Raw genomic sequence first — 18,318 nt, 5'->3', positions numbered from 1 at the left:
TTAAAATAATAAGATAATTTTTAATAGTAAAAAATAAAATAATGATACCTAATATATTTTTTTAACAATTATTTCCCATCTTGTTTCTAAAAATAAAAAATAAGAAATAAAACTAAAAGGGTCCTTAGATTCCCAGCGAATTAGAGAAGTCTCTCCTGTTAGATAAATCGAGTTCACTGTTACATGAAAGAAGTCTGCAGATAATGCTCTTTATCAGAATAAATGAAAAGAACACAGCTCAAATAAGTCTCACGTGGCTATAAGATAAAAACACACTCAACCCCTAAATTACATTGGACCTCTCAAGGCCTCAGACAGCAGCCAATTGGGTGATTCTTGGCTGCTGCTACGTGCAGTTGATCAGACCCAAATGCTCGACATGAATTACATGTGATCAAACTGTATACAGGCCCCATCAAGGTATCTCTTCCACACACCGAAAGACTGAGAGACATGAGCAATCGCTCAGTAACTGTGCTGCCACATCTGGTGCGATGCCTGCGATGGTGCGGCCTGGGAGACGTTCAGATTTCCTTCGCTCGGATTTTGCTGAAGTTCTTGGGGGACTCCTGCCTGCGAAGGATAGAAATTTGGGTATCCCGGAGGTCCAAATTGCGAAGGCTGCTGACCCTGTCGAAAGCCGCTATGCTGATTCTGCCCCTGAAAGCTGTAGAAAGTGCTGGCTGGAAGAGCTGACATTGTTCTCGAACCAGCTCCATGAACCCACATGGCAGTGTTATCAGCCTGCCAAGAACTAACAGTCAAAAGAAGGCTTCGCTACTGAATGCTTTAAAATTCACGGCTAATATTATTACCTGCTGAAGAGGCATGTAATGATTTGCTTCTTTGTACTGCGAGCTTAAAGCTTCCTCGAGGCCGATGGTTGTGCTGGCAGAGACAGTGGTAGGATTAAGGGTGAAGCTTCCAGGAATGTTAGCTGAGCTTCCAAAGCCTCCATAAGCAGAGGCTACAGCAGCAGACTGGGGTAGACTGGTTACAGAAACGCTGCTTTTGTATTGCGGTAGCGTATACTTAATGCCTGCACTCGGTATTGTAGCTGGAGATTGATGGAAGGGACCATTGCCTGTGTACGGTTGTTGGAAGGCAGCAGAAGGCAAGTAAGTATAGCTCTGAGGCAGAAAAGGGAAGCTGATCATGTTGGCAAAGTGGCTTGAAGGAAGAGCTGGTTGAGTGTAATGGTGGACAGGTAGATGTTGAGGGAGAGCAGGACCCGTAGAAATGGTGGTGCTTTCTGGAGATGTCTGGGGGTTGGAGAAAATGCCCTGCTTCCCAGCCTGCACAAGGTAAGCAGAAGTCAGGACAATGAAACGTAACTAAAATTATCATGGGATAGCTTAATCATTAATGAAGCTACTGATTTTGGAACTGGGGACTAACGGCTCTGATGCTAAGGGAGGAAAAGACAGCAAGTGCAATTTATAATTCCAGCATGATGAGCCATCTGATCATGCTAACTCAGTCCAGGCTAATTAATTGATGGCTTGATGCCTCCATTGCTCTTTGTCAAGGCCACAGAATTTTAACACAAACCCAGATAATCAAGACAGTTCCAGATTGCATGAGCATGAGCAAAGCCAGCTCAACTCCCTCAAGTGCTTGCCTTCTGCGTCGTGCATAAGCTTAAGATTTTAAGCTCAGGGGTTGAGGCAGGGTTAAATGTCATGACAGATTCATTTGTTGGCTTAATTTATAAGAGCATATGCCCACTATCAAGCCAGTGCAAGTGAAGAAGCTTGAACTGAAAATAAAACTGTGAACTGAGTTCAGTGAAGACAACTCTTAAGAGCCTGAGCCAAGCTAGTCAGCTTCTTACCAAAGATTGTTAGTGACCTAATCTTAAATGCCTCCAGTAGTGAATTACATTTGAAGAACATGAAGGCATCATGGGGCAGTAGACAATCAGCTGCCATTGTTGGAAGGTGTATGCGCATCTTTTAAATAAACCAAGTGGCAAGAACAAAAACAAAGCACGTCATAAGCCCAGCTACCAAGTCCTTAAAATTTAACTAGTTCAAAATGTTGATGAATACCTCGGGCATGGAAATGGTTGGCCCACTAATAGAAGCCACTGCTGTATTATATTTTGCAGGCATTGACTGCGTGGTGAGTAAGGGTGAGAAGGGAAGGTCAAAATCTCGGAGAGGCGGAACAGTTGCTGCCAATAAACTGCTGGGTAGAGAATTAGGTTGCTGCAGAGGATTATACAATTTCAAATGTTAGATCTGACATAGAAACCTAAATCTTGCACAAGGAAGGAGACCAACTATAAAACAGCAATCATTGAACGACAAAATACATTTAAAGGAATAAAAAATATTTTTTAAAATATACAATCTCAATATGAACAAAGCATGAAATTATACATCATGACCACTCAGCATTGATACTTTATTAACACAACTCACCATGCCGCAGATCTTATTTTCTCATACGACTGTCTTTATACGTTCTTTGTTAGAGTCATTCAGAAGCTTGTCACAAGAACAATGAAATAAAATCTGATAGTCACCAACTATATGAGAGTTCAGGTATATGAAATTTTAATTTTCAAAAAGATAATATTGAGAATGATGATCATAACAGTCAGAGGTCAAATAGCAAAGAAATTTAAAACTTAACCCAACCAGTTGGACCAACACTTCTTGGCAATACCCGTTAGATTTCATGTAGAACGGTATTCTTTACATTATATCATACTAGATAAAGAGTTCCCATTACGCTATTGCATGATAAATATTCTAGGTTAAGTCCTGTTCAAGGTCAAGCAACAGCAAACTGCTGCATTTGAAGAACGCTCTCTGGCTCGGTGATTTGGGACTCGGCGTCGTTGGTGCCTCTCCCATTGCGTGACAATGAATTTTCTGATGCTAGTGGCTGTATCTATGTAAGGGCAGTGCAACTGTGCCGCATTACCAAAAAAACAGAACATTAAAATTTTTATTTCCTCAATAATTTATGAATATTTCATAAAAAATTGATATTAACTTGATATGTGTAATCAGTATTATTAAAAGTTAATATTATTTCTTTTTATTAACATTTACTAAAATACACTTCAGAAAAATCTATATTGAAGGTTATGATATTCACCATTAAAATGTCCTACTGTCCCATCTCTGCCTAACTACTACAACAACCTAAAATCTAACTGGTCCACAAAATGAAATTGGCAAGTATTGGCCATCGCAGAAGTATAAATTTAATACAGCATTATGTGTAATTTACTCCATAAACATCCTTCACAAGCACCGCTTGCCCAAGAAGGGGCATAAGTTGAAGTTGTCTTCCACAAGCATTTCCCATGACCTGATTACTCTTACCAAAACTGCAAAAATATTGGACCGTTGCTGGACAACGAATTCAATACAAAACATGGGATTGATTGCTAGAAATGCAAATGGGTTGGATTCACGTAGGATGCAGCAAGAAACAAACCAAACTTCAATAAGATAACCTGGTTTGGGTTGGGTTTTCCTTATCAGGTCGGTTCAGACCACAATCAGATTCTCAAAGGCACTACAATGGATTATAAACTTTTGTATTTTCCCCTTCAATACCTTTTTTGTCACTCAACATCCTAATAATGATGAAACTACTAATTAAAAATCAGAATGTGCATAACTGCATTCTATTCATAATGATTTTAAGTAGTTTGCGCCAGGTAGGAAGCAATGATCATGGATGGCCCTTTATTATAATATACCGGCCGATTCAGCCTGTACCGGCTCTATCGGTCCGGTTCGGTGTTAAAAACCGGCATCGGCCCGTACCAGTCAGTACGGGCCCAAACCGGCCTACCATACCGGCTTACCGGTTCTAAATTTTTTTGGGGCTTTTCGATGCGTGAACCAAGCCAAACCAGTGGTACCGATTCGGTACCTGTCCGAACTGGTACCGGCGCCCACCGGTACGTCGGCACGGCGAACCTTATTATGAACTTTGTATATTATGCATACTTATACATTCATGCACGTAAAATATTACCAAATCATTTATCAGATGACCATGTCCAAGACTCTTGCAAATAAGCTAATCTGTTCTAGTTTTAGGATTAAAAAAATGATTATCAACATTCAGGCCTGGCTACCAGGTTGTCTATATCTAACTATCTGAACCCCTATTTGATCAACAAGAGTCAGTGATAGCAACCTGTTATTGTAGAGATGCGTAACTAAAGTGGGGATAAAAACAAACATCAATTGAAACATTTTTACTTGTCAATCTTCATACTGCTTTAGAAAGATGGACACCAACATATTTGGAGGAAGTTACTTCCTCCAGTTGCTTCAAGTTATTAAGTTCTGGCTAAGAAATGCCAGTAGCATATCACTTGAGGTATTTGTTGTTTTTCATCCAATATTAGTGAAGATTTTTATGTAGTTAGGTCCAGTGGATGATTTTGTATAGCACTATCCAATGTTATATGTGACAAGCCTCCTAATCCTTTCCTAATATCTTTAGCGTCCTTGCTTAAATGCTCAAACTTCCTCACCAGCTACAACAAATTTTCTTCCTCCCTAACTATGTCACCCAGTGATCTGCAGAATTCCAAGGAGAAATTTTCCAGACAAGAAAGCATCAAACACATTGCTCAAATTTGACAGCAAGCACGTCTCCATCTGAGAGAGACCATTGTTATACATAATGAATTTTCTCATGACCCTAGAGGCATTAACATAATTCAGAACTGTGGGGAGCAACTTCTGTTATCACTACCAAAAAGATGACTACCATATCTCTCCACCATCGAGGATACTCTCTCAGAAAAGAGACACTGATCCCACCAGAAAACTAAAGAACATATCCAATCAAACAGGACAGATTTATCCATCTCCCACTTTGAAGGGGCAACCCTTGAACCACGAGATCACTATCAAGTTCACATGCACTGTTGTAAACCCAGAAACTGATCCTGAAGATCCTGAATATGAAACCCCAAAATAGCACGCATTGATATCATGATCCTGGAAGATATGTAGACAGGCATAAAACCATGGGATCCTATGTATAAAAACAGATAAACAATTTATGGTTTAACAGCAACATATGCTATAGAATTTTGAAGGACTTTGACAATTTTACTTGGGCATGGAAATTATCATCTTGTTCTTGGAGGAATTTATAGCATAAAAAGAACAACCGACACTTTCAGCATCGATGAAATTGCTCAAATATAAGCATGCCCAGACATTAATTACAGCATCCAATGGACGAATGCTTAAAATTATTTGGGTATCTCGAGACAAACCCCAAACCAGAAAATTCAAAAGACAACAGCACATGCAACTAATCATCTAGCATCACCATCATGCCAACTGTACAAGTTACATCTGAATCAACTACATCGAAATGTGCAATGATTGTATTCTCAGAAAGTTGAAGGTGAGGACTTGTACTCAGCAGCCACAAACCACACAGCATAGAAAGGGAAGCAAAAATTAGGATCTCCAGAAACCTTTGGACGCAAATAGTTGTCAACTAAAAACATTCTCGAGCAACTGGATTCATAAACTGAAGATATGTTGACCAAAATCCCTTCAAGATTTTCAATCATGATGTTAATCTAATTCGCATTTTTGGTCACTTCCTTAAATAAGGTCTGATAATGATCAGAATTAGCTATTCCATTTGAGCCTTTAGTTATCTTCTCACGCTCTTTTAAGCTTTGCTTCAATACATACTACATTGATGTCATAATTTCATTGCAAGCACCTAATTTTATTTTTTGTTCTATCTACAATCCCATAAGGCTGCTTATACTATTCATTCAGAAAAAAACTGGAATGGATAAATCATGACAACATGGTCATTTAAAAATACTCTGGCTTAGGATTGAACACAATCCCATATGCATCATGTACCTTTGACCTTATCATGGACTAGAATATCTTTCCTGTCATGCCAGAGCATGCCAATAATTGATACAAGACAGGAAAATGCCATATTTTGTAACTACACAATGATGACTTTACATGTATGATTGAGATCTTGCCCTTGTTTCAATGTCAAAGCAACTCAAAGGATGATACCCACTCAATTGATGAACTTAATTGGGCAAAAACATTAAAAATCAGCTATTCCTTCTGTATCTTCTAGAGGGACAGATATAATAGAGGTGAATTAATGGATTTTTGAGGACAGATATAATAGCTCGTTTTGCATATAATATATTTTTCCAAAATGTAAAACCCGTTAAAGTCTTATACAAACTTGAAAACAAAACTACAGCTTTCTGGTAGAATTGGTAATGAACTAGATCATGGTGAAATCTTAATAAGGAAAACAATTCATGCTCTGGTGTGCAAAAAAGCAACTCTTGATGTCAAAACATTACATGTAATACTACATCATTTTGTTTAACAAGATAATGAGGTTTCAGGTTAAACATTGTAAGAAGAGTCCAGCAAAGATGGTGATGTTCATGTGATTTTGTGGCAAAGCTATTAAGAATAGCCTCAGAAATGTAAAAGCAGCTCTAGGAGCCAGGAATCAGAGGATGAAGGCAAAAGTATATGGATGGATTGGACACAAGCAACATTGGCCAAAGATATCTCCAATATGAAGAGGGTCTTGGATTTGAGTTGACAAGCTGGAAAAGGAAACGGAAGACAGAAAACTTGAATACTAGGGAGGTGTGTGAAGACACTTAAGCTTTCAAAATATTTTCCTTCGTTAAGAACCAATAGCAAAGTAGACCCTAGAATTCTTGTCTATAATTTTCTTTACGATAAAAAAAAGTAGCATCTCTAAACATAACTTTTGTAGTTTCATCAACATTGACCATAAAACAAACTATACAATAACTAACAAGTCAAAACAATTACATGTAAGGAACTTAGAAACCAGGCACGAGCCTGTACCTTACATTGCTGAAGTTCTATCGACATTATTGTTTCAATAAAGTTATCATGTCAGAAACACCAACATGACCTATTCAAGGTTGGAGACATAATGTAAACTGGATACATTTAACATTTTTTCATAAAAGTAAAACACAATAAATCGAAGCTTTTTTGGGTTTGGCCAAAAAGCAAAGAGCGGAGTAGTGATTTACCATTAGATTTGAGAAAGGGGAAAGATTCTGCATTTGTGTATTTCCTTGTGGATAGGTATAAGCTGCTTCATTTGGCTGTGATGTGCTTGAGAGTGCATAACCCGAGGCAGATGGAAAATTGTATTGAAGCCCGTGTGTGGCATCTAATGTATCATTTCTGATGACCTCAGGTTGTGAAGCTAAAGGCATATCAAGATTCCCTGTGTTTGTGCCAGTTTTAGCAGCTACATCTTCATTTGATGTAGAAATCAGTTGCCCATTGTTGTAGTAGTCATCATTTCTGTCATCACAAGTATGCATTGTCATACGTTGAAAATTTGTATCAAGAAATAACAAAACACCAATAATACCTAGCATCTGGTTGATCGATTGAAGAAGCAGTTTCTGCAACTGGGGCCACCTCCAAGTTACTTTTCAGGGTCTTTGATGGAAAAGATCCAGAAAACGCACCAGAACCAAAACTACCAAAGCTCAAATGTGCGCAATCTGCATTTGTAACCTGCAGGTGATCAGGAATAATTACTGCAGGGTTGTCCTCAGCAGATTTTGCACCTCGCTCCTCCGTGTGCAGACCTAGTTGCCGTAGGTCTGCAGCAGCTGATGAAAGTTCTGCACTGACATCCTCAACTGTAAAAGGGAAAAGAGAAAGATACCAGCAAGGAGATGCCATGACCAGGTTAAATATTATAGACCAGCCAACCCATTTTAAAAACAAAGAAGAACTTGTGTGCACTCACGAATGCAAATAATATTTACATGACATGAAGCATATTTCTACTCATGATGGTGTCAAAATGTAACTAACCAAGAGAAGGGTAAAATTTTGAATGGTTCAGACATGCTAAAAGATTCCAAAAAAATTCTGCCGAAGACATACTTCTAGACTTTGTGACACTTCTGCACTAGTGTGATACAGTTTTTAAGGTATCAATCAACACTTTAATAGCAGAATGCATATAACAAGCTTGGGCAAAAAGCAGTTCAAGAGGCAAACTTTTACAAACATGTTACTATAGTACAGTTCACTAGGTATCAACCAACCGTTTAATAGCACAAGGCATTAAACAAGCTTGGACCAAAGTGGAATTCAAGAAGCAAACTTTTACAAACCAATACATAGCTGAGAAATCACCCTTGTAGGACAGATACTTTCAAATTTCTAACAAATTTTGCATTGCCAGATGTGCCAAGAAGTTCTTTTAAGATTGTCGCGGAACAGAGGGGTAGATATGCAACAAATTATATCATAGGGATGTTAGATTTATGGATGTATGGATTACTCTGCTTCAAACATATGCAATCTCAACTAAGAAACCCTTTGCTATACTTTTTCCTAGTATAAACCATGCTTCAAGAGATACTTCTAGACTTTGTGACACTTCTGCACTAGTGTGATACAGTTTTTTCAGTATCAATCAACACTTTAATAGCAGAAAGCATATAACAGACTTGGGCAAAAAGCAGTTCAAGAGGCAAACTTTTACAAACATGTTACTGTAGTATAGTTCACTAGGTATCAACCAACAGTTTAATAGCACAAGGCATTAAACAAGCTTGGACCAAAGTGGAATTCAAGAAGCAAATTTTTACAAACCAATACATAGCTGAGAAATCACCCTTGTAGGACAGATCCTTTCAAATTTCCAACAAAGTTTGCATTGCCAGATGTGACGAGAAGTTCTTTTAAGATTGTCGCGGAACAGAGGGGTATGGATTACAGAATTCCTCTGCTTCAAACATATGCAATCTCAACTAAAGAAACTCTTTGCTATCCTTTTTCCTAGTATAAACCATGCTTCAAGAAAAAAATAATAAGATTTCACCAATAAAATAGGTTATTAGTGGGGAATTTTCAAGATCAGAGCTTCAGTATACTACTACGTGTTGGTCTGGTGCGTTATTACACCTAATAAAGAATTATAGTCCAAGTTGGCTTTTCAGATTATAGTTTGCGCCTCACCCATCAAACTGATATGCCAAACCTTCCTTCTTCCTTCTATCTAGACTCCATTTAAGACTAGAGTTACCTTGGCAGATTGCTCCTCGATGTCATGAGGTTAAACTGTGTAACCAACAGAATGGGGCATCTTATATACACCCGCAAGCATCTAGCTTGAAAGGTAGGCCTGTCATTGTCCAATATTGCCCTGGCTAGGAATTCAGCACAAATTTACTGCACAAGGTTTTAGATGTTATTTGAATCTCAGTAAATCATATCTTGATCCACAAAGCCGGTCCCGTACGAGTGGTTAATGATTGTGGTTGATGTAAAGGCTGGTCTAGAATACTTTAAAAGTTTATCTGAGAAAAAAGTTATTAGAATTTAATATGCATAATTTTATAACTAATCTTATTTATTTATGTTTAATGAACTTGACCTCCATATCAATCTCAAAAATATTTTGTGCCGCATGAAACTAACTTTGCTTGACAATTGTGATTGCATGGAAGAAAACTCGGTTCATATCAAATTAAGGTCCATAAAGATGTCACCTACTACTATTACCATGAAATGTCAAAATTGACAATCATCTGTTTCATGAACTATATTAAAAGCATATACCAACTATATTTAAAAGCATATGCCCGTGAAAGTAACTTTGCCTCATTAAAATTGCAATTATTCGAGAATCACTCCCAGAAAATATGACGAACAGTGCACTACTAATAACAGCAATAGTATATGATAAAAAGGAAAAGAAGAAAGCCGAAATTCAATATCCAATTGTACCTTCATGTTGCTCAAATGCATGCCTTTGAGTCTGGTAGGAATTCATGTTCTTCAATAAGCCATCATTCAAATGGGAACTCTCTCCAGGATTATCCAGTTGTATATGCCTGTCAGAGACAGCTGTCGATCTAATGGATTCTGCTGGTAGACCTCCGCTGCTAACATTTCCCTTTAGTACTTCAATCTCATCTAGATGAGGACTTACATGCAGAACTCCATCAACAAGCAATGTCGAAGAGGCTGATAGGTCAGCATAAACAGCTGAGGTGTCAGATGTTTCTGGCACAATTGACCCGCTTCCTGCTGGCGGCTCATCAACTAGAGACCAATCCTCATGAGATGTATGATGGCCATCAGCAACGCCAATATCATGAGCATTCTCTGTAACCTGTGAAAAATTCTGAGAAGAGTGTACTTTCTGATCCGGCTCTGATGGCATAACTGTGGTTGGGGATTGCTTAACACTTTGGTGGGATACGTGTGACATGGCAGCATTTTGTGTTGTGGAGGACCTGTCACTGGCTACAATAGGTGCATTACAAGGCTTGCCTTGAGGTCTGCCCATCTTCACAATATCAGCCATCGAAACATGCCCTGGCTTCCCCAACCAATTGTGTTGGAATCCAGATGAAGGTTGCAAGGGTGTAGGCATTTCTTCAGATAAGCCTGTTACTTGTATTGTATTTTCCATTGAAGCAGAATCACTGCAACATAAAAGGAAGAAAATTTAATTAAAGAAAAAGGTAAAAGTTCCATTAAATGATCATCAGAACTGATTACCAACATGTTACTAAGCCAAGAGAAATAAGCCGTCAAAGCTGTAAAAAAAATAAATAAAAATCATTTTGATTTTGAATATGGAGAGTAATGTATAATCAGATATATCAGTTTTGAATGTAAACATCATGCTGGAAATCTCCCCTGACAGCACGTGTTCAAAACTCATCTTCTTACCAGTCAAGACTACAGCAATGCAGGAGGAGGTATAATTGCATAAAAGGCACTTGAGGCAAAATTGAGAAAAGCTCAACTGACCTAGACACGATGAAATAGTGGTGGAATAGAAATATCTGCTCTTAAATTCTCTATTATGATAACAGAAATGGCCATGTTCACCAGCTTGAGTAACCAAATATGAAGATGACCAAGTTGGACCCAAGTAGCATGTACAATTCAGCATTTTGACTTATCTAAGGTAGTACAAAACATACCCTTCCAATTAGTGGCAACAAACTTCAGTGTTAACATGGAACCAAACACTTAATGTGGAGGTTTTTTGTTTAAATATCATTCTTCAAACACTAGAATTGCAGTATTATAGCCTTTCAAATTCAGACCATACTGCATATTTTTTAGATGGTGTTCCTCTGAATCTTTGTTAAAGTTTCCAAGCATCAGAATATCTCAAACATATAAGACCATCAACCACTAAATTACCTGATTTTAACAACTATAGAATATCTCATAAGTCAAAATTCAGAATAGAGTTGCATAGAGATAGAAAACCATGCTAAATCACTGGGGCATTATGTAACTTAAAAATCACATAAAATAAAATGATAGACATCCAAACATGCTATTGTCAATAGCATTGGTTCAAAAGCAACAAACTTACACAAATTTTTGGGTTTAAGTCTGGTCTGAAGTGTGCATAACCTTTTTGCTAGAGTATGTAGGACAGATCACGGTTTAACGTTTCAAACAAACTCGGAAACCAATACCATGATGTTCTGATTTCAACCATAACCAATCCAAAACCTGACCAGTTTTGATGTTTCAGCTGACACCAGTTCATGCATGGCAATATCAGTGGCTCTATAGTCATTTTTTTCATTTCTATGAGTTCTGAGAAACATTTTGTCAGAACTAAGAATGAACTTTGCAAGTCTTGCAAAAAAATTGGGTTCAAAGAAATTTAAAGAAGTCAATTCTTTGACAGATTTGGTTACCCTAAAGCTCAAACCTCATGCATGAAACCATTGAAAATGATACATATGAAGTTCACAAAAAAATAGCATATCTTAAAATGATGCCAATTCTATTTTCTTATCTTGTTGATTTTTATTCAATTTTCTGATATTTCCTCTATTTTGCTATCTTTGGAACTTTTTTTAGCTAAAATTATCATGACTGATGTTATGAACTTCCAAAACAGCTAAAACTTTTGAAACTAAAATTCATTTAAATGCCTAGCCAAAATCAAAACAAAGCTTTTGAACTTTGTGATGAATTATATTGTATTCCAGGTCTGCAATCTAATTATCGAGTATTGCACCAGTACATTACCAGTTCCGTGCAGTATGATGGGTATGGTATGCACGACATACCGAGATAGCTGGGTGGTACGGGTTGGAACAATACAATCTACATCCCGGTTTGGGGCGGTACATGGTGGTACAGAGGTGATTTTGCTCGGTTTGAACTAGTAGGGATCAGTTCGACTTATATACCAAACCAAACCTCAATACAGCAATTAATACCTTACCCATATGATACGGTACGGTTGATATGGGTTGTTACGATAGATCTTAGTTGTATTCCATGTCATTTTATTTATCTATCAATTTGCTCCAAATGTAAACTAAGAGAAGCTCAAAAGAATGGCATTGAGGTTTACATAGGCAAATAAGAAAATAAAATTGCATCCACAAAACATAGCAAATAAAAGCATTTAGGTAAAGATGTATACATGCCCCATAAGATGGCAGGTTTAAGTAACACAAATAGGCAATTAGAAAGTAACTAGACATCAATTAAAAGTTTAACGGTCATGGAACTTGAATAGGATAGGGCAATAGTCCGCCAACAAAAAATATAGTTGGTTCAAGAAGTAGAACATTTTAATTCTCGATGTCTGGAAGCAAGTAAATACTATCCAATAAAGTTTAGGAAATACTGACCTTGGAATTGTTGACCTTCGATTAGGATTACTTGCAACTATGCTAGATCCCAAGATTGATGAGGTAGGAAGACTAGTAATTCCATTTTCTTTCTTGTTTACAGGTTTGCCACGAGTAACTCCATAATCTAACAGAGTGCAACCAAAAAGAGAAGGTAGAGATATAAAATTACAAGTGTTAGATAACGTCTTTGGTGTACAAGAAGAACAACATGACACATCCACATACCACTTGAACTGGATTGCGCCGAACTATTACGTCCCATACGGTCAATACCACCCCTCGCTCCACGGCCTGAACTATTCACTGCTCGAGACCTGGATTCTGGAGGTTCTTTGATCTAAACAATAAAAGACAAAAGGTGGGAAACCCAAAAAAAATATTATATAGGCATTCAAGAAATGCTAAATTCGCTTGTGCTTTAATAGATAGAACATTCGAATATAAAATTTAAATCAGGTTAGCAATTGCCATCTGAAATAACTATTACAACAAGAGAAAACTAATTAATAGTGATAGCTGTACTAGTATGGATAAATTGTTGAAGCAACAACATTTGATAACAAAGATACTGGAGTATATAGCTGGTACAAAGATTAAATGGTGAAATAGAATTTACAAAGCCAACTTACAAAACTTGATAAAATTAAAAAATCATTGTTGTCAAAGAATAGTTGTGTAACATATAATATATGCAAAACTACAAACCAAGTTCAGAACTGTGAACTGAAAATTAAAAAAAAGAAATAAAAGATAAAAGAGTATAGCCTATCATCCCTAATGACTGGAGCATAATTTGCAGCAACTATGATTAAATAATAGTTACACTGACCTCCTTTTTCTTGTCACGTTTGCTCTTCACCTCATGAAAAGTATCTACACAATTAACAAGCATTAAATTAATTATAAATTACTAATAGCATGAAAAGCTGTATGCACATAGCCTTGAATTATATGCTACAGAAAATGCTGGCAACAGCAGCAAAGATGCTTATAATGTATCAAAATATATATGTATCTGATCAGTTTCAGAACTATGTTATCAACAAATAACTCGTAATAATAGGCGCTGTACTAGATAATAACCAACAGAGAAAAAAGACAAAACACATATGCAACTAAATATTTTTAAATCCAAAGACAACAAACTTAACAGAAAAGAAAATGTCGAGAGCTCCAAAAGCATGAAGTGGTTATCAGCATTTCCTTTTCAACTTAAAAGCACATTTTATTATCCTTTGAAAGCAAGTGATTAAGAAAATCATGATTAAAATTGAATAATAATAGTTGCATTACTAATATAAACACAAACTGAAGAAAAAAACATTGAATGAAACAATCAGTAAGTACTTCCTACATGTTCTAAAGAGCAATGGGAAATTGAATTTTGTTTTAAATAGAGTCTCGTAGGGTTTTCAGTCTCTGTGCTAGACCCTATACCGGTACTTTACTGGTACAGGTTACACCAATACACCCCGCACCGACACATGGTACGTAGCTAGAGGCAAGACAATATCAGTACAGTAATGTATTGAGCCCCCATACTGTATCAGTATCTTATCAGGTTTGTACGGTGTGACCGGGGATAACAGTCGGTATAAAAAGCCTTGGACTCTCAAATATGTGCATAATTTTTTCACAATATAAACGGACACTAAGGGAAAACTGGTCCAGACCAAACATCTAAAGCCAGTCAAACCTAAATCAGATAATAGAAGTTTCAGACTAGTTACATATTAGTTGAATGTTAAAAGTGGTCAAAACCAGATCTTGAGGGGAAAAGACAATAAGCCAGTAGTTTTTATTTCACATAAATGTTCTTTTTGACAAACAACAAAAACATATTTACTGAAAAACTCTTGGATCTTAATTTTGTTATACATGTTCATTTAGCTTACAGAAAACTGACCCATTCAAGCAATTTGTGTCGTTAAGCCAAAATCAAAAAACATCAGAAAAAGCATTCCAAGAGATAAGATCTTCCACAAACCTAACACACGACCAATGTCAGACGTTATATTTAGCCTGCCCTTCTTATATGCATCTTTCGTTTACAAATGATTTAAGTCCTCCACAAAGGTCTCATAACATAGTAAATCACCAGAGGCATTCACACACCACTGATACTTGAAAAATTCAGATTTAAGCACTTGCAAGGCAAAACTAATCTAACAAAAAGAAAGAAAGTATTGTTCAGGTTATTGCAAAACACTGATTAATAACGCTACTTCCTAAAAGGCCTTTGTAATATCACTTTTCATCACCTCTTGCAAGTCATCGGAAAGAAAAGAGAGGAAATCATGAAGATGAGCAAGAGTTGGATAAATATCTAAATTAGAAGTCAAAAGGAAATATTATCATTTTTGATGAAGCATGAAAGTCTTTATTAAAATGATCTAGAGAGTGAAAAAAAACATGAATCAAAGTATCCAGAAACAAGCTTTCCCAGCTTTTTTGTACTTTAAACATTGGTAGTCTATATGACATCCCTTCTTATATTTTGTACGCAAAGATTGAGAATTCGTCATGAATGATAGACAGAAAACCTCGAATGATATCTTGAAAGGCTTAAGCACATTGATTGGACTCAAAAGAAACATAAGTGTATTTGGCAGTTAAAGAGATGCAGCATAGACTAAGGCAATGATATCAGGCACACAGGAACATTAAGTGCAGTTAGTTTTGGTGAAAACTAATGCAATTAAGAATAGCAGAGGTGAAGCCATACTACATGTAGCACATTGAAGGCACGGAAGGAAAATAAAGCACTGATTTCTCAGGGACAAAAAAGGGAAGCACCTTCTGTAAAACAATAAACTCCAAACTTAATCTTATACATAAACTGCAAATATAATTAAACACCAGCATATTTATTGAAATAGCCAAACAATAAGAACCAATCATCCATCAAAGAAAAATACGACAAAAGACCCAACTCTACAAAGTTTGAAACAAAACAAAGGATCTTCTTTTCTTTTATGTTTCCTCCCTGATCAGTATAAGCAAACAAGATAAGAAGCGGGGCATTAACTAAACTTAGTCGTGGGAACCACAAAGAAACACTAAAAAAACAAAGAAGGAAAAAAGAATCTCCCAGTCCACACAAGTAGGACTCTTCCAAGAAAATAAACATGCCACGGACTGAAACCCACCAACGAAACTGCATTTTTCACTATATCGAAGCACAAAATTGACGACCATAAAGTGACACCCACCCCTTATCTCATTCCGGCCAATAAACCAGCCCTTTTCCCCAAAAAGATGCCCTCTTTCTTGGAAGTTCTTGTACTACTAATTGGTCTACAGACATGTTCAAGGAATCGAGACCAGAGAAAAGAGTAAAGCGTAGTGTATTAACAAAAATCGAAACAACAAAACTCAAGGGAAGAAAAAAAAAATTGCAGTCCACCCTCGTAAGAGCTATCTACAAAAGCAAAAATGGATTTTTTTTTCTTTTCTTTTGTTAGATCAAAGCAGGAAAAGAGCAAACATGGAAGATTTTCTACCCATTATCTCTTTTTCTAACAAACTAAACCTAAAACAGCCCAAAAAACCTAAAAGGGCTGCTTCGTCTCCTCCAAGATGCCACTTTTCTCGCTATTCCCTCAATTCCCGGTCGTTGCACGGACATATACATAAAAAAATGGAAAAATGAGAGAAAATGAACGAGGTGGAGGCGGCACCTTGAGAGAGGAGTCGGTGGACGGCCTCGTTGGGGTCCATGTTACACTCCCTGAGCATGGAGTAGATCTCCGACTCCGGGCAGTTCACGATCTCCTTCACGCACTGCACCAGCTTCCTCGACATCGCCGGGATCGGGCCGGCCACCGCCCCGTTCCCCCTGCTCCCCCCTCCAGCACCACCACCACCACCGCTCATCCTACCTTCCTCCCCTCCCTCTCCCCAAAGGACAAAGTCCCCTCCCTTTTCCCCTTCTCTCACTCTCGCGCTCTCCCTTTTCTCACCAGAAGAAGAGATCGGGGGTTATCTCTCAAGTCTCTCCTCCCTGAAGGCGGCCAAAACCCTCCCGTCTTCTTTGTCTCCCAATATATAACCCTCACTCTAAAATAATAATACCGTGGTCATCTTTTCCTTTGGGTTAGGCGAGCAGCGAGAGCTCCCTTTGCCAAGGACCAAGGTGCGATTGCCTTAAAATTGTGATCCATAGATTTGTCACCCAAGTAAATAGCGACGATTAGGATGCGCCGCATCCGCCCATTCTCTGAACTTGTAGTTATTCATTATAGGTGTTCGCCGCGAGCAGGATGTACGTTCTAAAAATCAGCTAGGGCTCAATTTGGTTGGGAAAAAAAAAAAAACTATATATATATAATAAAATATAATATTTAAAAAATAATAATTTTTGTATATTTAGCTGAATATTAAAAAAATTAAAATATCACATCTATTTTTTTTTAGAAAAAATTATATAAAATATCTACTATATCATTAATAAAAAATGCTTTTCTATATCTCATGAGTTTTTCTTTTCCATAAAAGTTGAAAATCTTATTTACATGTGAATCTACTTTTTTATTTTTCTCCTTTGAAAATTCTAACTAAATAAAAGGTATTTTTTGTTTTTCTGTTGACCATATTTTTTCTTCTTTTTTCGCGAACCAAACAAGTCCTATAAAAATTAGATAGTTTTCACATTTACTACCATACCTTTCATTTCGGAGTTGTGTGGCTTTTCTTTAACATTATGTATCACACTCAGAAATATATGGATATTATTTTGGATAAGCGAGAGTTGTGATACTTCAAAATGGATGATATAATGGCTATCTACAATAGTACATAACTTTACAATGTAAATTTTTGCACCATAGAGGATCAGAATTCATCACGTACAGTAGAGACGGAATGATGGTACCTTTGCGGTGAATTTTGATATTGTCATTTGCAACATTTTAGAAAGATCCAAGCTGAGTTTGATGCAAATATGAAGCCTAAATACTTTCATTCTACGTCTAGGTGCTTGGTGACTGCTCATACCCTTTATGGCATTTTTGTTTTTTTGTCTTTTTTTTGGCCAAGAGAAGATTATACGGCAAATTAATGGGCTTAACATGTTAAAAGAAAACGAGCACAGCTATACCTATTCTTTGGGTAATTTTACTTTTAAATTCATATATTTTGAGTGGACTTTTATAATTTCGTTTTCAAGACCAGTAATTTTTCATTTTAAATCAAACGTTATAGCTCAATGGATCTCTGCAGGATAATGCTTTTATTTATAGTCTTGGAACTAGAACTTGCAATGAAATACAACTAAATTTGGTGTTCCGGCATGAGATTCAATTCAAAAAATTAAACTAGATTTGAAAAACCTGGACATAAATCAATCAATGACATGGTTTGTTTGCCAAAATAAGCAAAATGGACTCTCCCAGCAGAAAATAGTTTAAGCTCAAATAAGGCATATGGCAATTAACACTCAGTGCAGCCCTATACATTTTTGTTTGTGATCAATAAGAAGGCCAAAACTATTTATAAAATAGCCCTCATTCCTCTTTCAAGGCCATCTAGTCTATTATGTCATATGAATATTTATAAATAACCACCCTTGCCACTTTTCATTGCCTTTTGAATTAGATCCATGTTTCACT

General features: G+C 36.9%; 1 protein-coding gene across 2 annotated transcripts; it reads right to left on the bottom strand.

The window, feature by feature from the left end:
- Positions 1-140: 140 nt before the first annotated feature.
- On the bottom strand, positions 141-17,000 carry LOC103714980 (uncharacterized). Of its 2 annotated transcripts, none has more exons than XM_008802471.5 (10): positions 16,390-17,000; positions 13,539-13,582; positions 12,935-13,046; positions 12,707-12,833; positions 9,807-10,510; positions 7,426-7,702; positions 7,076-7,355; positions 2,052-2,210; positions 816-1,295; positions 141-744 (listed from the first exon to the last, which is right to left on the bottom strand). In XM_008802471.5, the coding sequence occupies exons 1-10, from the start codon at positions 16,583-16,585 to the stop codon at positions 466-468; spliced, it is 2,658 nt and encodes an 885-aa protein (XP_008800693.4). In that variant the 5' UTR covers positions 16,586-17,000; the 3' UTR covers positions 141-465. The 2 variants fall into 2 exon arrangements, with proteins under 2 accessions (XP_008800693.4, XP_038987496.2); XM_039131568.2 differs by having other exon boundaries at positions 7,426-7,684; positions 16,390-16,731.
- Between the last annotated feature and the right edge of the window lie 1,318 nt (positions 17,001-18,318).

Source organism: Phoenix dactylifera, chromosome 9, assembly GCF_051530095.1.
Source record: "Phoenix dactylifera cultivar Ajwa chromosome 9, Ajwa_hap1_PhDact_Kaust_v1.1, whole genome shotgun sequence".
In the NCBI taxonomy this organism is placed as follows: domain Eukaryota; kingdom Viridiplantae; phylum Streptophyta; class Magnoliopsida; order Arecales; family Arecaceae; genus Phoenix; species Phoenix dactylifera.
This window is presented reverse-complemented; position numbering and strand designations above follow the sequence as displayed.

Bases quoted from the DNA above. Each gene is read 5' to 3' on its own strand.
- LOC103714980 (XM_008802471.5), bottom strand. From the start codon at position 16,585: ATGAGCGGTGGTGGTGGTGGTGCTGGAGGGGGGAGCAGGGGGAACGGG. The intron at 13,047-13,538 runs GTCAGTGTAACT...TTTATTGTTTAG, and splicing joins AACGTGACAAGAAAAAGGAG to ATCAAAGAACCTCCAGAATC. The intron at 7,703-9,806 runs GTACAATTGGAT...TCCCTTTTACAG, and splicing joins TGCATTTGAGCAACATGAAG to TTGAGGATGTCAGTGCAGAA.